The sequence below is a fragment of the Armigeres subalbatus genome, chromosome 3, assembly GCF_024139115.2.
Source record: "Armigeres subalbatus isolate Guangzhou_Male chromosome 3, GZ_Asu_2, whole genome shotgun sequence".
NCBI classification, from domain to species: Eukaryota; Metazoa; Arthropoda; class Insecta; order Diptera; family Culicidae; genus Armigeres; species Armigeres subalbatus.
Genome location: NC_085141.1, coordinates 102,974,343 through 102,999,030, shown reverse-complemented (window position 1 = coordinate 102,999,030; position 24,688 = coordinate 102,974,343). Strand labels below are relative to the sequence as shown.

Genomic DNA, 24,688 nt, shown 5'->3' with positions numbered 1-24,688 from the left:
AATAGTGTGCAGTGCAATGCAGCTATCATCGACTTTGAAATCGTTTTGAAGTTCAGCTGTCCGATAACTGCAAAACTGATGTAACTATCGAATTGCAGTTAAAAGCATTGTAGTTAAATGACTTCCAGTTATCGAACGTCTACTGTACAAAAAATTTCTTGAGGAAGTCAGAAAATTGCGAACTGTTTTCCGTTGAAATACAAAAAATTGTTTTTTTTATTGAATTCTACATTTTGAACAATCCTCCGCAAAAAATTCTAAAGAATTTTCCCTTTAAAGTTCCCGAGAATTTCTCTTGAATATTCCAGAGAATTTTCCTTGAAAACTTCTTAGATTCTCCCGTGAAAATTCATAGAAATTTACTGTTTTATCGTTGGCTATTCCAAACTAGCCATCTTAATTATTCTAAACTGAGAAAGCCAACGCTAAAACACCTATTCTACCAGCCGCACTCTCCTACAATTATGAAGAATTTACTGTGTACATTTCGAAGAATGCTGAACAGAAACACAACAGAAACTTTCCGTGAATTTATGAAGATTTTCCTGTAGAAGATAAGAACAATTTCTTTTGGAAATTCTGAAGTTTCTCATGTAAATTGCGACTAATTTTTATGCTGAAATTTCAAACAATTTTATTTTGGAATCCTAAAGAGCTTCTCTCGGTAATTCCAAAGATTTCTCGAAACTTAGTAGTAGTAGTTCCCGTGGAAAATTCGAAAATAATTTCCAAATTTATGAAAAACTTATAGAATTTTATGGAGACGTTCATTTGATTTAGGCGTGACGCCGAAAACGCCGCTGCCGCCGCCTACAAAAATTCTGACAAACGCCGCCGCCGACGAATATTGGACCGGCGCACACCTCTAGTCATATGTCCTATTCGACGAAATGTTTTATTCGGCCAAATGTCCTATTCGGCCAAATGACCCTTTCGGCTAAATGACCTTTTCGGCCAAATGACCCTTTCGGCTAAATGACCTTTTCGGAAAAATGACCCTTTCGGCTAAACGACTTTCGGCCAAACAACTTTCGGCCTAGTGGCCTTCGGCCAAATGGCATTTGGCTGAACGGTATTCGGCCAAACGGTTCTTCCCCAATCAAATGTATCAACATCTAGAATCGTTTGGTGTATATTTTCCACGTCGAATTAAATTGTAATGACTATATCAAATGACAAAAATATTTGTTGTTGTTTTTCAGTGCCCAATAAATGGTTCGAAACGCCAGTCAATTCAAATTTAAACTAAATATGAAAATTTAAAAAAAATCAAGACATACTTAAGAAACACATGTCAGTTCTTCTTCCAATCACCAAGTGAAATCTGAATTAATGATTGGCATATTTAAAAAAAAACAAGATTTTAATATCATCTACGGAAACTCACGAAAACCTCGAAAACGAAAACCTCACAATTCTGCATTTTTTTAGGTGTATTTATCTAGAAGTCTTCTGCATATGCAAAGAAATATACCGGCTCACGAGAATTCTCGGGTACTTATTTAAAAGTACGTATGTGATTTTGTAAACAAAGTTTCCATCACCACAGACAGGACAGGTAGGGGGAGGCTTCGGCTACCTGTTGGTGGTGTTGGATGCTTGAGACGTATCTTGATTAAGTTGTGGCCTCTCATGACATTGCTAATCGCTTCACAAAGGACACAAAGGACTCCAACGAACAGTTGAGTCTTTATCCTTTATCGATTAGAAAAGTACATGTCCCGAGCAGCACAAATCAGACTAAAATGGTTGCAACAACTTCATTGTGACTAAATCTGGTCACATAGGAGTTCCAGTAACCTTTGTGAGACATGTGTGTTGCTAGGGATTCCATTTCAAGCCGTTTATCTAAAATACCTTTAAAAAATCACTTATCTTCTTCTAGTCTAATTTTTTGTTGTCCTCCCAAAACTATGTAAATTTGTACCTCAGGCATATTCCATTCAAACCGGATCCAAAAATTCTTGAAAACCATGAAAACAACGAAAATTTATTCTGTGCGTCATGGATTCTGATCGCAGACGAAAACGTAACCCTCACTCAACATCCTTTCAACACTTTGTCTCACGCAGAAAGTTGTGTATAACCAGTTTTCGGTGCTTTATTAACGATGATCATCGTATGTTTGTGCTCAATCTCTACGAATATAATCGGATTTGAAACATCACTTTGCAATATTTCTTAACCCTGATGCAACATACCAGCCTAGAGGAGCTCGAAGTCGAGATCATTACGCTTCACCATGACTCATCTACACCAAAGATCACAGCTATTTAGGTGACAACATTCGATCCCAAAGAAGAAAAGAAGAAATGTCACCCTCTACACAATAGACTAATCGTTATTCGGACACATCAATCGACGAGCAGCAATGCCGGTGGCTCTTGATGAGCAATTATTGAAATAACCTCCGAAAGTATGAATGCAAATAAGCTCGCAGGTTCATCTCGCAGCGAGCGTGCGATGGTTATCTCACACCATCGGTCATACCGGTGGGCATCTGCCTACCGAAACCATTAAAACGAACCCGACTGAAGAAGTCAAATGGAAGATTTGCCGCCCCGGAGACCTTGACACCGACAGTTGTTGGCCGGATTCGTGATGACAAGATTTTTTGCTTGTTTTCGTAGCCGTCAGGTGAACATATTAATTAGCGGTATTTATCGCTTTGTTGACGAATTATAACCTGCGCACTTTATGAACTTATTAGTCAGACAGCAGACAGCATACATAATGATGACGAATATAATATATTAAAGAAACGGTAATTGCAACTCTACGAAATGAGAATAACTAAAACTCATAAAGTAATTTAATATTCATATCACAACATTGAGAATATTCAAATAAGCCTTTGATTTAGGTGTTGGTAAATAAGGAGAAAATATAGAAATTGAGTTGATTGATTAAAAACTTTATGGTCAGGTGGGCACGGGAAGAAAAAGTGGTTTAGCTAATCAATGCTGTGGCGCCGTCAACCTTTGTCTGAGGGGGAAATTAATTTCAGAATCCTATCTCAACGTTAGTTACGCGAATTATGTAACGCTTACATTTTCACTTCCCACCATAACCACGTAAGGTTTGGTGAATGTAATGTTTCCAAAATTTGTATGGACTATGATGATCTGATAGACCCTCTCTTAGACCCTAAAGCGTTACGTAATTTGCGAATGGTTCCCAAGATCAGCATGTTAAAACAATAATCAGAGTTTTTGTAATATGCTAAGGTCATAAGATGTTCGCTTTTCAAACAAACACCAAGCAATCGAAAAGTTCACCGTACCCAAGCCCTTTCGCATTTAATATCAAACACCTAAAAGTTATCTTATTATAGGCCCTAAATACATCATCCTAACATGCTCCCTCGTAAATTTCCGAAGACGCTTTATTGCCGAAATCATGCCCCATCCATCTGTGATCTTTCTAATTGCTTCGTGTCGTCCAAGTCCCCTTGAAGCTGCATATAATGGGAAAATAATTGTTTGACCACCTGTTTGGAGACCCATGGCGTCGCATCAGTGGTTGAATCTTCACGGCTGGACTCCTAGCTGAATCGTTAAAAAAAACATACCCACATGGCAATGAAAAATCAGCGTGTAATCTACTCCGCCATGTGCTACCCCTGGGCCCGGTCTTAGCGCTGACGACGGGAAGACATGAGACAAAGGTCAACTACTTCTGCTAGTGAACCGAAATATTTCCATAATTTCAGCCGAGAAAAACAAAAGAAGACACGATTTTGCGGAGACGAGCAGAGTGCGTGCCTCGAGTGAAGATTTTGGCCGAAGCTCATTCCAAAATGGTCATTCGAGTAGAATCGTCTGTCGTGAGCTTTGAATACGTAAATCACGTAACCGGTTTTCCGCATGGAAGCTGACCGTCAATGTACGTCTGGGTACGTTGGAATGCAAGAATAATCAGAAAATTCTATAATTTGCTGAGCTAGACACCTGCAGATATGTATGAAACTGTCGATGTGGTATAACCAAGAACCTCATTTGTGTGAGCCAACTGAAAAAGAACAAGTTTTTAAGCAGGAAGACCGGTCTTCTGCTTTGTATATATTTGAATTAAAATCCGATTTAGCAAGTTTTTAACAAAAAAGGATCGGACTGGTATTCCCGGCAGATGATTGCTCTCCGACACACCCCTTAAGAACTGTTCAAAAATGTCCGTTTAACTTGCAGCATCGTAGATCCACGAATGAGCTTGAACGATTATGGTGGATCTTTGACAAAACTATATTACAAACATTGATTTTTGAGCCTGTATACCGGGCATTACTTGTCGTTACTCTACTGGTTACACAAGTGGCACAAACACTGCACCAGAGCATTCAAAAAATCAGCAAAAGCATTATTTTACATTCGCACCAGCTATGAAAAATCTTATGCGAATAAGGCAGCATCAAGCAGATCTGCGCTGATACCAATCAACGTAACTTTTCGTAATCCTACGAGCTTTGTGAAGCGATATTCTCAGGAGATAATCTGATCCATCAACACGCGCCGGCTGCGTTACAACCTGGTAGGCAATTACACTAATAGACTCCTATTAAGTGCACACCATGGGTACCGGCGCGGGTCATTGGAGACTGCGAATGCTGAAGCTGTTTTCGCTCGAAAGAGATGAGTCTTGCTCTAGCAGAAACACCAATAGCCATGGGACAGCACGATGCAGGATGAACTTTTTCATCAGCACTGACTGGAATGATTTGCCTATCACCTTCTGATTTATCTCACGAATTGATTCTTGCCCTACACCACCTCCCAAATAACCCCACTGCTCCATGCGAAAGCACACGATGACCAAGCCTCCGAGTGTGCAGCCAGCGTCGCTCCAGCCCCTAGCTATGAACCGGAACGAAACTGAAAAGGGGAAGGCCGTCCGACATGACTGTTCAGGCTGTTCGACATGAACCAACGAACGGCATTCCGCTAAATGTCTTCATCGTCGTCGCAGATGCGAACAAATTAGCACGGATCAGTACCGGTGTTTAATGATTCAAATAAAAAATAATAATTTGTCTTCCTGATGTAAAGGACTTTAAGAAACAAATTATTTTTGTCTTACTTTGCATTCCTTCCAAAGTTGAGAATGGGGGTGCACTTACCTGAACGAGCAATATTAAACCTAATGATCCAAGTCCGAGCGCCGTCTTTCTCATTTTAGCCGTTTTCATCGTCGTCTTCGTGGCAGTTGTTGTCCCCTATTGAGGGGGAGGCTGGTAAAAGACGTGACAGAATACAGGCGAACGTTTAGGCTGTTGATCCTGTAAATCGGAGAAAAAAGGCACAATGAAAAACACTGAAATGGAATATTGGAATAGTGTACCGACAGGTTCTCCCTACCAAACTTCATTGTAACCCTATAGAATTTCGGGGCGATTGCCATTTCAGAAGGTATGCCGAGAATACCTGCTGTTTTCGTACATGGTAAGAATTTTTGGTTGTGACAGATTTAATTGAAAGACGCCGATGAAGGTCGGTCGTTATTGAAATCGTCCTTCCTGGGAAACAACAAACGGAATCCAATTCGTCAGTGTAGTCAATCGTAAATCGAAAACGGGTTCGGAAAACTGCTGCTCCCATTTCGTGCAAATAAGGTATCAATCAGAGTAGACGCGACAAAGCGCAACGTGCTTATCTCACGAGGATGAGTAAATGGTTTGGAATGGTTTGTCACTTCATCTCATAGCTCCTATTTCCATTCCATTAAAAGCAAAGCAATGAAAACAAATTTGATTTGTTTCTTATTTTTGTGGTTTTTTCCACGCTTGTTAGCAAAAAGAAGCAACGAGAGTTTCTTTGTTTTGCGATGAGTTAAATGGAAGATGGAAAACGGAACAGTTTCCCTATCTTAGAATTGTAAAATGGCTATTATCTATAACAAATATTGTATTGAGAATTGGTCTAATATTGCGTTAACGGGGGAAGGATCGTTTGGCCGAAAGCCATTTGACCAAATACCACTAGGCCGAACAAACCGATTGGCCGAATACGACGTTTGGCCGAATAGGACATTTGGCCGAATAGGACATATGGCCGAATAGGACGTGTGGCCGAATAGGACGTTTGGCCGAATAGGACACTTGGCCGAATAGGACGTTTGGCCGAAAAGGGCATTTGGCCGAATAGGACGTTTGGCTGAATAAGACGTTTGGCCGAAAAGGACATTTGGCCGAATATGACGTTTGGTCGAATAGGACGTTTGGCCGAATAGGACATTTGGTCGAATAGGACGTTTGGCAAGATAGGAAATTTGGCCTAATAGGGCATTTGGCCGAATAGGACATTTGGCCGAATAGGACGTTTGGCCGAAAAGGGCATTTGGCCGAATAGGACGTTTGGCTGAATAAGACGTTTGGCCGAAAAGGACATTTGGCCGAATATGACGTTTGGTCGAATACACCGTTTGGTCGAATAGGACGTTTGGCCGAATAGGACATTTGGTCGAATAGGACGTTTGGCCAGATAGGACATTTGGCCTAATAGGGCGTTTGGCCGAATAGGACATTTGGCCGAATAGGACGTTTTACCGAAAAGGACATTTGGCCGAATATGACCTTTGGCCGAATACGACATTTGGTCGAATAGGGCGTTTGGCCAGATAGGACATTTGACCTAATAGGGCGTTTGGCCGAATAGGACATTTAGAAGAATAGGACGTTTGGCTGAATAGGACGTTTGGCCGAATAGGTCATTTGGCCGAATAGGTCATTTGGCCGAATATGACGTTTGGTCGAATAGGACATTTGGTCGAATAGGACGTTTTTTTCCGAATATGACATTTGGTTGAAGAGGACGTTTGGCCAAAAAGCACATTTGGCCGAATAGCAGAATTGGTTCTTACGCATCCGTGATCTAGATCTCCAGTTGACCATTTTGTATGAAAAACGGCAAGTGAGCTTTTTATTATGCAGGTCACTGTAGTTGACTCAGAGACTTTCACAACCTTCTAAAACCATATGAAAATGTCCAACTACTGCTCCATTACTAGCGTTTGTCAATTAATATTAACGGTTCAGTAAAATTCGATTCTAGGTTAAATAGATTCGGAAAACATTTGAAAGCGACTGAAAATAAAAAAATCGGCATATTTTATCTTATAACCGCTGTATCTCAGACATAAAAATTTTACTTACTTACATAAAATTAAGTTGATTAAAAAGTAAAAAAAAAATTCAACAATTTTTAAAAACCAAACATTATCTAAAAAAGCATAACTTTTTTGTTCAATATTTCTCCATTATTACCCATCACCAAGACCTCTTTTCACTAAGTATTCTCGCCTAATATAAGTTCAGAATAATCGAAATTAGCTTTCTTTTTTAATCATCAATACCAAAATTCTTGAATTATTTACTACAATAACTTGAATACGGCTCCGTTATGCTCCGTCACGAAATCATGTAAGATTTGTTACATTACTAGGTCCTTTTCTTTCAATGAATTTGAAAGGTTTATATATCAATCGATTCATAAACTTTCCACCAATTTGCCAGTGCTATTTTGAGTATCAACGCTTAACAGCGCGTTCCAATCCTGGGTAATTGCCTATAGAGTATTATCAATTGATGAACTGGGAGGGGGGTGTATGAATGGGGTGGCTCAGCTTCTAGACAGTGTACAATGCACTATGGTCCAGGATACAGATTTACGCGGAAAGATACATTTTACGCCAAAACTATATTTTTTTTAGAAAAAAACTGAACTTTCAGAAGAGTACTTGACATTGTGATTCGGTTTGCCACCTTCTCCCCTATACACAATTGAAATCAGTGAGAAATTGACTTCAAAAGTTCCATAACTTTTGATATAATTGTCGTAGCAAAGTTTTATATTTATCAAAACGCGTAGTTTTTTAATGCTCACATTTTTGTAGAACATTGCGAGTCTGAGTTTTGTTCAGAAAAAAAGTTATTCCTTAAATACTGAATTTGAGGGAGTTTCCATAAAAACGCTCATATCTCCGAAAATATTCATCGTAGGAAAAAAGTTTCTATAGCAAAATGTCATATTTTTGCTATATCTACAACTTTATGGATTTTAAACTTTTTCAATAGTAGGAATATTTTTGTGGGGAAAGGGGCAGCAAGGACTATGTCCAAGGGCTTGACGACCCCTCCCCATGGCCACTGCGAGTTAGGGGGCCTGCCTAGGATGTGGTGGGGTTTGACAGTGGGCTCTGTTAAACCTCTACAAAAAGCTGCATGTGTCCATAAGCAGGCCCTATCAAACCCAGTCAACACATGAACGTATATGGTGTCGTGTAGGATGCTGAAGTGCAGGCGATAGAGATACTTTTCCACATAACATGTATGTATATCGTCTCCAATTTAGCATCTTGTATTGCACCATGTGCGATTTTATGTAGACTGGGAAGCGACCGTGTGCCGCTCAAAGCGCACAAGCCCAACACGAGTGCCAACTGGCACATCAGGATTAATACCAGTGAGATCCTGATTACGGTATACTGGTCAAGGCAAGTGACACACACGCGCGAAAGTAATGCAAAATAAACGACATGTAAAATGAACGTAAATTTACATTCTTACTTAACGTTAAATAGAGATAAAATAAGGGTTGCTGAATAACATTACTTTCCGATTACTATCAATTATTTTCAATCTCGTTTCTTTTTTACTTTTCTTACGTTAATGAAATGATAACGCGGGCGCCTAATCCGAAATTCAAATGAACAATCGCTCACTTTGACCGATTGATTGTTTATTCTCGCGAAGAATGAACAATTGAACAAATAAGGAAATGCTAATACTGCTGTGTAGAAGTTTCATAGGTCACATCACTTTCCATGGTGAATCCCGATCTATGTTACTGATTACCCCACCCAACTAACACTACTTCCTTCCCGTGGTAAATGTGGAGATGCAGAGGTATTCTCGGTCTCTAGTAGCAACAATTACCACACTCACATTCCCTCCGTTTCCCAACTGACTGTAAGGACTTGGCCGGCGCCGTTATTGATCAATATTTGCGAGCTGCTGAAACGTGCACTTCGAGAATGGTTGGTAAATCCCAACCACTATTTACTTGGATCGTAGTGCAATTTGCACCAGTTCTGATCAATCACGGAGTAGCAACCATTGATATGTACAGTCAGTCTAAGCTAAGCTAAGTAGGAATATTTTTGTGGGGAATATTTTTGTGATTTTTTTCTCTGAAGACATTATTCAGATCGTATCAGCTAGAGGTGTGCGCCGCCGCCGACAGTTTTTGGCACGCCGCCGCCGCCGACAATTTTGTATCGGCGCGCCGCCGTTTAAAATTTTTCACGCCGCTGATCTATAATTAACCACGCCGATCTAAATTTAAAGAAGTCTACAAAATTTCCAGTGAAAATTTCGAAATTCAGTGGAACCGTAGAATCTCCTTATTGAACTCTACAACATCACGTTGAAACTCCAGATAAATTTTCGTAAATATACCAATGATTTCCTTGAAGCTATCCGTAAATACTAAGAAAACTTTGAGTGGAAATTGCGAAGAGTTTCCCATTGAAATCTAAAGAATTTCTCGTTGAAATAGAAATTTTGAACCGAAGGCCACAAGGCTGGAAGTTGTTCGGCCGAATATGTCGTTTGACCGAAAAAACCATTTGGCAGAGGCCCATCTAGCTTAATTATGTCATTTGGTCGAACAGTTCCTTTGGCTGAAAAAAACAGGCCATTTGGCCTCAAAGGACATTCGGCCGAAAATGTCGTTCATCTGAATTGGTCATTTTGACCATTTCCAAGACATTAAAGAAGATTCTTTTGAATTTCGCCGAAAAAACATTGATGAACTTCCCCAGAAACTTCTTTACGTTTTTTAAGAATTTTCATTTGGAAAATATTTTCGAATTTTCCACGGGAACTATTTTGAAATTTCAAGAACTCTTTAGAATTCTCAAAGAAAACTGTTGGGAGTTTTAGCGGAAAATACTTCGGGTTTTACATGTGAATCTCTTCAGAAGTTTACGGAAACATGTTTCAAATTTCTACAGGAAAATATTAGGAATATCCACTGAAAGTTCCTATTAAGTTTCTGTTGAGCATTCTTCGAAATTTACGCGAAAAGTTCTTCATTATTGTAGGAGATTGCGACTGGTAGAAGGGATGTTTTATTGTTGGTTTTCTTATTATAGATTATTAAAGATGGCTAGCTTGGCATAGCCAACGTCAAAACAGAAAATTCTTTGGAATACCCGCAGGAGACTCCAAGGAGTTTTCACAGGATACTTCCTGGAACTTCCCAACAAATTTTCCTGAATTTCAACAGAAAACTTCTCAGAGTTTCCGCGGAAAATTGTTCGAAGTTTTTAAGGATTTTTTTTGGATTTCTACAGAAAATTCTTTATCTCGTTCATAAGAAATTCCTTGGAAATTCCATTGGCCGAAAGTGAAATACATCCGTACTGGTAATTTGGCATAACAGATAGCCTGGTAGAAATGTCATTACTGAACGGGTGATATGGTCGAAAATGTCCACTTGTTTGGCGAAATGGCCTTATTGTCCAATGACCATTGAACAAAATTACGTGGAGTCATTCAATAATGACGTCACAGGTTTAGTTAGATTCTAATATTTTGTGACATTACCAGGTATAAAAAGCGTAACAGAGGGGGAGGGGGGGTCTAGAAATCTCAAAAGGTAGTGGACGTTATGTTTGAATCGTCCTTAACCTGTTAACTTTTTAAGTCGATACTGGCCTTTAAGTCAAAAGCCATTTAGCCAAGTTCTATCAAGCCGATTTCACCAAAATTGTTATATGGTCAAAAATGGTTTACCCGAAAATGTAGTTTGGCCGACAGCGACATACAGCCAAAAGGGACATACCGTTGAACTGGTAATTTGACCGAAAAGGGTGTATGGCCTCCCGGGCAGAAGCCATGAGCAGAATAACAAAACATGATATGGACTTGATTGATACAAGATAAAAGTACAGGTAATATCAAAATATCAATATCAAAAATTTGCACCGAAATATCATTATAAAATCAATATATGTTATGGATAAGAACAAACTAATGGCACATGATATTGATCACTTATTACAAATAGCATAACTTGATCTCCTCATGATATTTCAGTGCAAAATATTGATATTTTCGTCTGATCTTTTATCTCTTATATCAATCATGTCCATATCTCATTTTGCTATCTAATCAACATTTGATATCATTGAGCTATTTTCATCTACTCGGGCTAACAGGCCATTTGGTTGAAAATGCCGTTTGGCCAAAAACAGATCATTTGATCAAAAATACCGTTTGGTACGCATGGTCATTTGTCAGAGAGAACCATTAGACCCGAGAATATGCTTTCTGCATATTAGCCAAACATGAGTTTATGCGAAATTACCTGTTTGGCCGAATGTTACCTTCGGCTGTTGTTGCTATCGGACAAATTACATTTTTGGACAATCCATTTTCGACCTAATAACAGTTTCAGATGGACGTTCAAATCTGCTTATTGGAATTTGGCTAGATGACTTTTGGATTAAAGGCCAGTATCATCTTAAAAAGTAGAGAGTAAATGTCATTTGGCCAAACGGTTCGATGTTTTTGACTATAGCTTGAGTCGAGGTTTGAGTCATTGACATTTGCCGTATGACCCGTCGGGCTAAATTACTTTTTGGCCAAATGGCCCCTTCTGTCGAACGATCATTTTAGCCAAACGGCATTTTCGGATTGATGACCTATTCGGCAAAACGACCTGTTAGAAAAACGGCTTTTTCGCCCAAATTATCAGTGAGACTTACCAGCAACCAGTACATTCAAAGTTAATTGCCTATATGCCGGGTATTAAGCCACCCGGTGTGGAAATTAATAACTATGTCTGAAACTTGATTATGCATATGTACAACATGTGATAGATTTAGTTCGGAAAAGGTATTGGAGGGTAACCGCCCCTTTGGTGGGGTTTGATCCCACGACCCCAGTTCGCATGACAGGTGCTTTCCCTACTAAGGATCTCCCTACGAAGGATCTCCGTCGTCCACCGCAGCTTAGCGGGTACTGACAGGGCTGGTAGCAAGTCACTTTTTAGTGACTTGGTCACTATTTTAAGCCTAGTCACTAAAAAGTCACTATTTGCATCCAAAAGTCACTAAAGTCACTATTTTTCGGAAAATGGTCACTAAAGTCACTATTTTCGCACCACCGTTTGTAAAAAAAATCAGAATGGTTATGTACAAGACACAACCGCCCAACGTAAACTACGTAAGGCAGTTTTGGTCATTGAGGATTGTAGTGCTATCATGCATGAATATTTTTAGAAAATTCATTTGATTACTTATGTCACTGGTTTCGAACAAAACTAGCGTATCTTAAGATATGAAAATTGTTGGATACAATTGTTTAAAAAATTTACTATGAAAAGCCAAATTTAGTCCTCAGAGGTAATGATGCATTTCTTGGATCCGAATTGCCTACATTTGGGTTTTGAAGCATTTGATGAAATATTTCAATAGAAGAAGCCCTAGGGAAGCATTCTCTTTTCCGTTTGCAACATTTATTATTCAGAAACATTCCAATCATATGCATATCTTGTTTTTCGTGCATCACTAGAAATCATAAAATGTCAATCATGTACCAAAACCCAACTAATTTGGTTGTGGTGCGCGCGAGTAGTTAACGTTGCGGACGGGAAAAGATAATGTGTGTGTTATTGTCGGCGTAGCACCACCTTAGAATTTGGAAGTCCGGACTTCCGAACCGAACTTTCTTCCGAAGTTTTATCTGTCAAACTAATGGATGCGTTGTTTAGCGCATCTTTAGGGGAACCCAGCGCACTACTTCCTAAGTTGGGAAAGTTGCCTGTATCTGGAGAAAAATCCAACTTCGGTATAAAAAGCGGTATAAATTTATTCCGGATACACAATATTACATTCTAACTCCTACTGTGTGGCAGTGTCACCAGTGTTGGTGAAATCTCAAAATCTCAAATCTCATCGGCGATTCAAAGCATGCGTGAGTCAAATCCCATCACAATTATGGCCGAGAGATTTGCTCATGATTTAAATCGCAATTTGCATCATTGCATGATATTTACGTGTTCTTCATTGAATTAACTATTTTTCGTCTAAAACAATGGCTAATAATTATATATAAACAAAACATACGTCTCGATTGCGTTTTGACGCTTTTTAGAACGAAAACATTTCTCGGTGAGTGAGCGAAGCGATGCGATTCTGGCCGAGAAACTCAAGCGCGATGCTTCTCCTACAGAATCGCAGGCGAGTTAGCTCGTGCATAAAACCTCGATGATTCAGATTCGAGTATGATTCTACCAACACTAAGTGTCATTATGGGTAAAATATTCGTGCAAACATTTTATTAATATCATTGCAAGACTTGAATCAGGGAGCAAGAAGGTGATAGCTCTATTGTATCTCATATAGCCCATTTCAAGAACGTATGCGTTCCGAAGCTTTTGTCGTGTACAATAAGTACCGCATTATTGCACCCACGTATTATAAAAATATCTTAAGTGCATTCACACTTCCTGAATCAAAGTTAAATCCTTCTGAATCAGGCGCGCATTTATTTGTACAAAATATTATTAAGCCGATATAAATATTTTTTTAAATAAGTCTCACCCACACACCCCCCCCTTTCGAATTGTTTCGCTCAAAAATAACAACTTGAGGGGCATCAAAAAAAATTTCCGGTAAATTTTGAGAACTTTCAAAACATTCTTTAACAAATCCGAGGAGTTTTTTTTATTTTATTTTTTCCATTTTAATATTTATTTTTTACTAGTAGACCCGTTGAACTTTGCTTCGCCTAAAATTGATTTATTCTCTGATTAATTCTCGAGTTATGCAGAAATTTTTGGTTCATTTGTATGGGAGCCCCCCTTTCCAGAAGGGGGAGGCGTTGCAAACCACCACAGAAACATATCTTCTCTTCCAAAACCTCCACACGTCAGATTTGTTTCCATTTGCTTGATCTCGAGTTATGATGAAATTGGTGTTTCATTTGTATAGGAGCCAGGTCTCAAAGAGGAGAGGGGTCTCTAACCACCTTAAGAACCTTCCACGGCCCCAAAAATCTCTGCATTCAAATTTTCATGCCGCTCGATTCAGTAGAAGAAGAAGAAGATTACCTCCTCCCCCTTGACTTTGCGGAGACCATAATTTTTATGTGTAACGGCCTTATTAGTTTTCAGTTTGCAAACAAATGCATTTTCCAAAGTCGTTTTTTAATATAAATTGATTGCATTACTAGCAAGGGCATTGGCATTGATAACAATTGATCGTCTCATGCCTGCACAAACATGCCCCTATCTGGATCACTATTTATACACCATGCACTACATTACCCATTTTTGTTACATTTCTTTCGACCGCGGTCACTGGTCCGGCTCCATTGTTCTACTTTTTGTGCGAAACACCGCACAAAAAAGAGAGTCCAAAAGAACGGCGACGGCCGAAACGAGACTCTTGCGGACAAGAAATGAGGGTGCTGCCAAAATGCTCCGATACCCTATTTTAATATTCATAATCCAAAGTTTCAATATAATTGACAAATTGGTAGAGAATTTCTGAATCGATTGATATATAAATCTTAAGAATCCATCGGAAGATAAAGGCGCTATTAAAGTTCAAAATCTTACATGATTTCGTGACGGTCTCGAATTTGGAAATTTTCATTTGTCACCCTGTATCCGAGTCTTCCCCTTAGACGTAGTTTACGTCAAAAGTTCAAAATAAAAATCATTTGTACCTACCATTATCATCAACCAAATCAAATGTAAATCTGTTAGCAAAATATATAATGTTTGAAAAATTGCTCCAAGGCCGTCTTATGAAAGGCAGAGTGGGTTCGAACCATGGACTTCGGGATCGAGAGACACACAGACAGACCACACAGCGAAGATTGGGCATACGTTTAGGCAACACCGTTTATAAAGCGCAGGATTGTTACGACTACGAAGATTTCGCGATTTTCGCGGTTTTTTGCTATTCTCGCGGATTTGATGCGGATCTACATAACGGTTGAGGCTTCGCGCGGATTATGTTTTGGGTGGAAATTTAATAAATAAGGAGCGTAGGGTTTTATTTTCGATAGCAAAATGTCGTTGAGAAGGGACTCTACTTTTGAAGTCTATGCTTACCCAATTTTTTGGATATTTCCAAGCCATTATTGAATGCATTATACTTTTGAGAACTCGCTTAACAAGCATTATAAGGGTGAGAACTTCACTTGTTGTCATTTTTCATCGTTTCTGAATATCCATTTTTTGTCACGTCAATTTTGACATAATTCCGAGATATTTCTTGGTTTCTGATTGATTAACCCCTTTACGACGAACCACACAGCATGATATTGTCAGCGTAGCACCACATTAGAATTCGGACATCGGGACTTCCGAACCGAATTTTCTTCCGAATTTTTATCTGTCAAACTAATTGATGCGTTATTTAGCGCATCTTTAGGCGAATCCAGCGCACTACTTCCTAAGTTGAGTAAGTTGCCTGTATCTAGAGAGAAATCCACCTTCGTTATAAAAAGCTTCCTAACTTTGTTTCTCTTAGAAGAACTATCACTATAATTTTTGTAGCGATGACCGCATAAATCTTTATGTGAAATTTCGTAAAAATTTCGCCTTGAATTTGGGAAATAATTTTCGGAAGGTTTTTCTTAGGAATTTACCAAACAATATCTACAGGAATTCTCAAAAAGATTTCTACCGGAATTCATGAAAAAATCCGCTTGTATTTGAAGGAGATTTTTTTTATCAGGGATTCGCGGAGAAGTTTATATAGTAATTGACGTGCAGTTTCCGCGGAAATTCCTGAAAGACAGTAGGAATGTCTACAAAATATTCTGCCTCGAATTTATGGTATGCAAGAATTTCTGGAAGTATTTGTACTGGCATTTGCCATCGGATTTCTTTTGGAATTTCCGTTTAAACTCCTGGAGAAAGATTTCACAAGTATTGAAGTATTTTCGGCACAATTTCTGAAAAAAAAATTTTCCCTAGGTTTATTTTATTTTATTTCTTTTTTGCCGAAAAACCGTGTTAATTTTTCAACGTGCCAAAACGAATGTTCACACGTTAGCGAAAGCCCAATCCAAAACATCCTTCTAGCACTTTTTCATACTGTCTTGCAGCTGAATCATCTATATATGGTGAAACTTTTGGGAATATATTTTAAAAAGACAGCGCAAAATTTGTTATACATCATTCTGCCTTTTTCATACACAAACTGCAGTTTCACGAAAAACTTCGAGCTCATGTTAAACTTTATTACCACAATGCTGTAGAACTACCTGGTTACTCACTACCTGGTTAGTACTTCATACAAAAGTCACTATTTGGTCACTTTTTTTGGTTCTGAAAGTCACTATTTGGTCACTTTTTTCGTCATCGTTGGTCACTAAGTTACTATTTTGAAAGGCATTTATCGCTACCAGCCCTGTACTGATGAAACCAAATTCCCAGCACCCGGTACCAGCCGATCTCTCGCAATACATTTTCAGAGCTAACTCTCTCAAATGTATTTTTGTACACATGTCAACCAAGTAGGATGAGTAATGACATTACTTTTCAGATTTCACACGAAACTTAATCTGCAATGAAAGAATATAGCATTGCAATTGGAGGCGGTGCATTTTACGAATAGCATTCTATTGTTAGTTTTGCCGTGTTTCAGCAACTTATAAGAGCATGTCCGTCATCCGTGATGCTCCTTAATTATACATAACATATATATTCTATGATACTGTACAAAGTTTTAATATGACCGCTTCACAACGCGAATTTGCACCATCGGGTCCTGAGCGGACCAGCGCCAAAGCCAAACGCATCATCCAACGTAGTTTTGTTAGTTCATTAAACTTAGAAATTCTAGACCAACATTTGAGAGGGGCGTGGCAGCCGGGACTGTCGGATTACGTTATTGTGTGTGTATGTTATTCTTTGGTGTTTTTCAGTGCAAGTTTGTCCTTGTTTTGTATTGAACGTAGAATAATCAGAGCTCGAGTCCAAACATGTTTTCTTCAGTAAGCAGAATGATCGGCCGATCATCAAAATGTGGTTCTGCTTTGTGCGGTAAGCAGAACGATCAGCCGGTCACCGAAATTTTGTTCTGCTTTGTGCGAGTGAATAAATTAATTAGAAAGTCAAAGTTTAGATTGCGTCTAGACATGTTTTCTTAAGTATGCAGAACGACCGGCTGGTCATCAAAATTTTGTTCTGCTTTGTGCGGTAAGCAGAACGATCAGCCGGTCACCGAAATTTTGTTCTGCTTTGTGCGGCCTTTAATAAAAATGATTATTTTGTTTTTATCGATCAAACTACACGCTATACACGGCATACCGTTTACCAAAACGAACCCTGCCACACTCCCTACCCCATATATCCAACATCCCAGTGATTTCTCGTGGAAGTGCAGATGACTCGTCGGCTTCTATCAAAGCGAGTATCACGTCAACAATTTCCTACCCATTCCTCAATTGACCTGCATTCGGACACGGCCGGCGCTGGTATTGCTTATTTTTGGGTCACCAGTTCTTACACATTGAAGATGATGTTAGTCCCAAACTTCATCTGTTGGTTCTCTGTGTAATTACAGCTGACCTGGCAATAACGGAGTAGCAACCGTGGGCGGTCAATCATGCTCATGCTCACATGTCAACCAAGTAGGATGAGTATTTAGTATTGTTCGGCTCCTACACACTTGCTTCATCAGCAACGGCGCTCACCAAATTGGCACAACCTCACACAACCCTACTTCATTGAGCGCGCCGTTGCTGATGGAATGGAATTTCTCAATGACTTCTTATGGACAATACGAAGAATTTCCTGTAGAAATCCAAAGAAATTTCTTTAAAAATCACAGCAATTTTCCGTTGAGATCCAAAGATTTTTTTTGCTAAAATCTACATTCTGAACAATCTTCCATGGAAATTTTGCAAAAAATTCTTTGGGAATTTCTCGTGAAAACTCCTTAGAGTCTCCCGCGGACATTCAGAAGTTTTTTTGTTTTATCTTTCATCCTTTTCTACTAAGGAAAAAAATGTACAATATTTTACATTTGGATAACAATTTGATTTTCAGTAATTGTAGATTGCAGGAAATCCTCCTAAGAATGTTGGAAATTTCGTGGAACGTTAAGACTATTCAAAAAATATTCTGCGGCCTTAGCAGAGCAAAGCTGAGATATTTGAGAATAGTGACGGGGGACAAAATGAAAAAAACATATCGCAATGCACTTTATAAATAATTCTTCAATTATTTCTGAAAACCCTCTGCACTCTATGTACGCATATGGTCAAAGCAGTATAGATTGCCAAATATCCATAAGATTCCTAAAAAACTCTTAAAATTTAAATCAATTCCTGTTAACATTTACGCAAATCAAAAGGAAAATGTATCACACACTTGACCTAGTTGGGTCAATAAAATCCAACTCTAAATTGAGATGGTCAATGGTAAGAGTCGTTGTCGGAGCTAGTTGGATCACGAAAATCCCTTAGGCCGTATTCACCATCGGCCCTATTCGGATTAAGAAAAAATCAAAGCCGGTCGATGATTTGAAGGAATATTACTGGACAAAGTTACGTCAAAAAAATCAAACTCTGACGTAAGTAGACCGAGTAGGTTTAATAAAGACTAAAAAAACGATGATAGGAATCACCACAACGCTGTTTGTTACTCGTCTCTAGAATGGATGTTAGTGGCCCAAACCGCCTTCGAACCTACCCCAACAAACACTGGAGGCTGGTAAAGCATTAAACTATTTAGTGAAAAATAGGCTTCTTCAGCCAAAAATCTAATAAATTCAGCTTAATTTGTTCGTTGAGATTAAGATCAAGAAAAATACTACTCTGAAGTATATCAATGGTTTGAAGACACCTGTTAGTTCAATAACTTTCAGCAAAGAAGTGGGTTGATCGATGATCGGAGTCGATATTGGATCAAGTCGTATCTCTAAAACCCCAACTATTGAGTGGGTTGTTTAATGACCAAAATCGAAATCGGACCTATTCGAATTAAGATAAATCCAATAATGGAAAGAGTTTGTCGGTAAATTGAAAGCACTACTGGGCTCTGTAAATTGTTGAGTCAATGAAATATAATTCTAAATTGAGTGGGTTTTCTGGTTGGAGTCGTTTTCAGAAACAGCAGGAGAAAAATACAAATTTGGACTAATATCTGATAGTTTTTAGGAAAAAAAACCGCACTTAACAATCACGACCTAAAGGACATTCTTCTCCAATCATGCCAACCTACAATTTTAAGCTTTTCAACTCTTATAGATTCCAATGAAGAAGTCAAAATCTATTACAGTCAAACCTCCATGAGTCGATGTTCTATGACTCGATATCGACTCATGGAAGCAAATTATTCCATATCAAAAAATATTTTCTAGGTTCCTGTGATGGTCCCTCCAAAGAGCTTTCCAAAGATTTCCTATTCCACATCTCGATATTTCCATGAGTCGATGGTCCTTTCAATATCGACTCATGGAGGTTTGACTGTACATAACTAGTAGACCCGGCGGACGTTGTCCTGCATAGTAGGCGAGAAAGCGCGTTCTCAACTACCCATGCAAAATGCCCATACTAACCTTAATTTTAGTTTTTCACGATTTACTCAACTTTGCTCATGATTTTCGCATGAAGAAATATCATATAAACCCGTCGGAAACAATAACGAACATATCTGCTGAAGGGATGATGAAAATCCATACAGCCGTTTTCGAGTTATGCGGATACGAACATAGACCATTTCATTTTTATTATATAGAAGATATTCAATGGTTTTGCTTTTATTATCCATCACTGTGCTAGAACAAGTTTCTGGTTAGCTGGGATCAGAAAAGTCTTATTTTGCGGTCGAAATGAACTTTTTTCAGATCACATAAACATTTGCTGAACAAGACAAACGAAGAATACACAACAGCAACTCAAAAAAACCTTTCTATGGATATTCCTTTAACTTGAAGAAATTTGAAAGAATTTCTTGTGAAAATCATAAAGACTTTCTCATGTAAATTCCAACAAATTTTGCGATGTAATTTCAAAAAAAAATCTCAAAACAAGGTAGTTCTCGAAAATAATTTTAAAATAAATATATATGTATAGGGAAGTTCATCAGATTTGTCCGGCGAAATTCAAAAGATTCTTGAAAATATCCCGAAAATGGAAAATAAAAATCTCGAGGAAACGTAATAAAAAAAATCGCACCGCCGATTCACGCCGCCGCCGCCGGCTAAAATGGCCTTCGGCGTAACGCCGAAAACATCGCCGCCGCCGGCGAATATTCGACCGGCGCACACCTCTAGTATCAGCTGTTTGGACACAAAACAATTAAGTTCATCAAATCACGGGTTTCGACCATTGTGCAGTGGGGTCCGGGTCCCTACTCCCTCTGGAGTGGGAGATGCTGCTAAAGCTCAGTAGTAGTGTCGGTAGGATAGTTCCTTCTCTTGTACATAGAGCGGAATAATTGGTTCAGTGTACTATATATTTTTTTTTATTCCATTCTTTATTTGTTAGGCACTCTGTGTTACTTAACCGCTACTGTGCCGAGATCTACTGTGGTATTCTGCTGAACAGAATCAGAGATGCCAGATTTGAAGACATGTCTTCAATTTGAAGACATTTGAATCTCTGTGAAGACATTTATTTCGTGCAGACATTTTGAAGACTTTTCAAAATATTTGAAGACTTATCTACTTATTTGAAGATACCTGAAGACAATCAATAAGCCAGCGAGTGGAAAATACAATTTTATTTTTTACTTATAAATTCTGTGACTTCTATATGTAAATTATACAAAAAAAAATACAAAAGTTATAAAAGTCTTTGTCTCGGGCCTAGAATTTCAAACATAAAAATACCTTCACACTAGCGGGCTGATAACTGCAACGCATGACGTGTACGTAAAAAAGTATTTCGATTATTACATCGGAACGCAAAAGTTGATTGAATTCTTTTATGACTTGATTTAATCTATTCATCCGTTGAGCTAGAACCTGAATTTTATAATTCCTTATGAAATCATTTGATCTTCTGGCATTTATATGTGATTTTACTCTAAATATCTAAATATTTTTAAATTTTTAAAAGAATTTTCTGTAAACATTTCAAAGAATTTTTCGTGTAAAATAAGGATAATTTCCGATGGAAATTATGAGGAATTTCTTATCTAAACTCAAGAGAATTGAAATTGGGAATTCAGTTCAAAATTTATATCTAATAATTTCCCTAAACAGATATAAAGGGAATCCTCCAAAATTTAAATTGAAAATTCTCCTTAATTTCCAGAAGTTCTTCTGAACTCCCACAATGAATCCCTTTTAATTTTCACAAGAAAATTGTCCCAATTAATTTTAATAGAAAATTTTTGCGAATGTCCACAAGAAATTGAATTTGTTCTGATGTTAAATGATTATTTCTCATTATTTCCATGGGAAATTTCTACGTAAAAAGCTTCCTAAAAAAATTCAGAGAAATTGCACAAAAAAATTAAGGGATTTTTAATTAAATACTAAGTAGCAAAATCAGAGGAAACTTCTTACACACTTTCGTTAAATTATTCCTTGAATTCCTTTGGTAATTCTTCAAGGAATATCTTTGACCATTCTTCCAGTATTTTCTCTGAGAATTCCTCTAAGAATTTCTTCAAACATACGTTCTGGTATTCTTTCCGAAATTCATCCAGGAAATAGTCCCGAAGTTTCAGGGTTTTTTTCGAAAAATCCTCCAGGAACTCATTTGGAAGATCCTCCAGAACTCCTTCGGTAGATCCTTCACGAATTCCTCCAATAGTTCTTCCAGGAATTCTTTTCAAAGTATTTCCCGGGATATCTGCGGAAGCTATTCCAGGGATCTCTCCGGATGTTCCTCCTCTGGAAGATCCTTCAAGGTTGCCGAATTACTCTCCAAGAATGCCTCCAGAAGTATACTTCTATTTCCTCCAGGATTTCTTTCGGAATTTTCTGCAGCAATACCTCAAGAAGCTTCTCCAACTACCTCCAAGAATTTCTCCAGAAGTTTCTTTTGGAATTCCACCAGAATTTGCTTTAATAATTCCTCAGGAATATCCTTCAGAAATTCATCAGGAAAATCCTTCAGGTATTCCTCCAGAAAATCCCTCCGGAATTCATCCTGAAGATTCTACAGGAATTCCTTTTTAAGTTCTTCCAAGTATTCCTCAGGAAGTTCCTTCAGAACTTTCTCCAGAAATTCCATCAGTAAATCCTTTGGATGTTCCAACAGGAATTCCTCAGGAAATTTTTTCAAGAGACTTTCAGAAATAATAAGAAGCTCCATCCAGAAGAAAGTTATAAGAAGCTCCAGCGGTAATTTACCCGGAAGTTGATATTTATCTGTACGTTCCTTTAGAAAGTTCTCTGGATGTTTTTCAAGTGTTCCACAGTACATTTTGAATCCCAATAGAGTATACTTTAGAAAGAAATTTGGAAGAGTTCCACGTAAAAATTCAGTTCAAAAATCCGACTCAGTACAAAATCCAGGGGAAACTAGTTTTAAAAAAATAAGGAATTTTAAAAAATATTCTCTTGAATTCTAACAATTTGAATGTTAAAAAAATAAACATTATTCAACATCAGTAATACAAGGAGATTATTGAATTTACACACCTATTGGGGTCTCCAATAGCCTTGCGAGCAAAGGCGTAGGATTGCCAATCTGGAGATGGTGAATTAGATTCTTGGTCCGGTCTAGGATGTTTTCGGGTTAAAAACATTCTCGACACCCTGGGCATAGTGTATCCATTGTAATTGCCACAGAAGATACATACTTATGCAATGGCGGGCATATAGAAAAGCTTTCAATTAATAACTGAGGAAACGTTAATTTAATACTAAGTTGAAAAGCAGACCAAGTTCCAATTGGAACATAGAACCATTGAAGAAGAAGAAGACCTATTGGATTTTGAAATTTTCGCTGATAATCATAATCTTAATATTGAAGACATTTGAAGACATTTTTAAACGGCTGTGAAGACATCGGAAAATATTATCTGGCATCCCTGAACAGAATCCACACAGAATCTATTTTTAGATTTCCATTACCATTATTGTTGTCGTTGCCAGTCCATCTCATCGTGAGTCCATTGTGTCTGTTTGTCCATGTCGTGCATCCAATGTTCGTTGCATTGTTCAGTTGCCATTAAGCCGGTTCCGTTGGAGGAATGCCTCCGAGAAGAACAAGTTGTCAGTCGTCATCAGGCAACCGTGACAGTAAGACGCGTTCCCCAATACGCTACCGCATGGACTGCGCATCCGGCGACTGACGAAGGTTTGTGGAGGGGCTGGGAATCGAACCCATGACCATTCGCTTGTAAGGCGAACGTGTAGCCAACTACGCTACGGGACCCCCCAGTGTACTATAATTGGTTTTACGTAGTTTACGTCAAGCGGTCGTGTCTTGTATACAACCCCAAACATTTGTTTTTCTTAAACAAAAATTGTCCAGATCAGACAATAGACTTGAAAGTTATTGTAAAAATCATTTTTTTTTTTATTATGCACGAGAACGGCTCTATTACCGCTAGGTGCCTTAATAATGATTTTTTTTCTGAATAAAAGGATTGTCATACACTCAATCACAACTAAGCTTAAGAACAACCCACAATGATTGTATTTCTCCCTACCTGTAACTACAGCGCGTGACCAAAATCATCCTAATTACCATTTAGCGCTTCAAACAGCTCATCACCCACACTACCGCCCCACAGTCTCGCATCATCTAACGATAGCCGCAAATGTATAATTATGCTAAGACTTCCCACGCCACCGATCCGACGAAAAATGGCGCTAATTTGCATACTTATCCAAACAGACTGATGGTGACCTATTATATCGCGCCGAACGCCGAACGCAGTCAAATGGACATCCAACCAAACTCGTCTAATATGTCACCTGTCAACGAGCGGCACTTCTCGACTACGCTTTTCGTTGCGGTGCGGATTACGTCTGCCTCAGCTCGCAAGCTCATTAATTTGTCCAAATCACCAACCATACGCAACCGAGAGGCGTCACCTTAGTCCTCACCAGGTCAACCGTGATCCCATTGCTTTTGTCATCATTAAAGGGGCGTTAGACAGAGGTGCATCCTCGTTCGCTTCTAAGTGATGCACTTGCGTCTGCTGCACCATTCCTCTATGTAGAATCCGTGCGGGAGAAGTTAATCTTGACATCATCCAGCACCTCGTTCATCTCCTTTTTAAGTACCGGCACACAACGACTCTACCGACTTCGACCGCCACACACGGGAGATGGGCTTTTTAGCGCAACTCTCTTATGTAATTAAGAAATTCGTCTTGAGTTCACATCGGAGCCAGCACAGCCGCGTCGCCGGTCGTCTTCGATGGCAAACTTCCTCGCGGGATGTGGCAAGAGGTCGATGCATATCCCGTAACATCATCGCCTCCTAGGTGCGAGGTATCTCGTATAGGCATCATCGGATCGGATTGTGTGCGTTCAGGGGGCGAGCACACAAGACGCGAAACATGAGCCGAAAGGTATGGGTCGACCGACGACGACGTTGCGTTGCGTTGGGCGGTACTTGAACTTTGAAATTAACATCTGCATATCCGAGCGGCACAGTTCAGTCGACCGTGATTGTTCGATGGATTAGGAAATGTTCTTGGAAGGATGGTACTTTAAAATCAGTGGGCGACGATACACCTTGGAGGCATGG

At 38.8% G+C, this 24,688-nt stretch overlaps 1 protein-coding gene across 1 annotated transcript in view; it reads right to left on the bottom strand.

Moving 5' to 3' along the window:
* The window catches only part of LOC134226453 (uncharacterized), a 187,990-nt gene that overhangs the window by 100,455 nt on the left and 62,847 nt on the right, over nucleotides 1–24,688 (bottom strand). Inside the window, 1 exon segment of the mRNA XM_062707230.1 lies at nucleotides 5,114–5,272. Within this exon segment, the coding sequence (XP_062563214.1) occupies nucleotides 5,114–5,167 (54 nt within the window). The 5' untranslated portion in view covers nucleotides 5,168–5,272.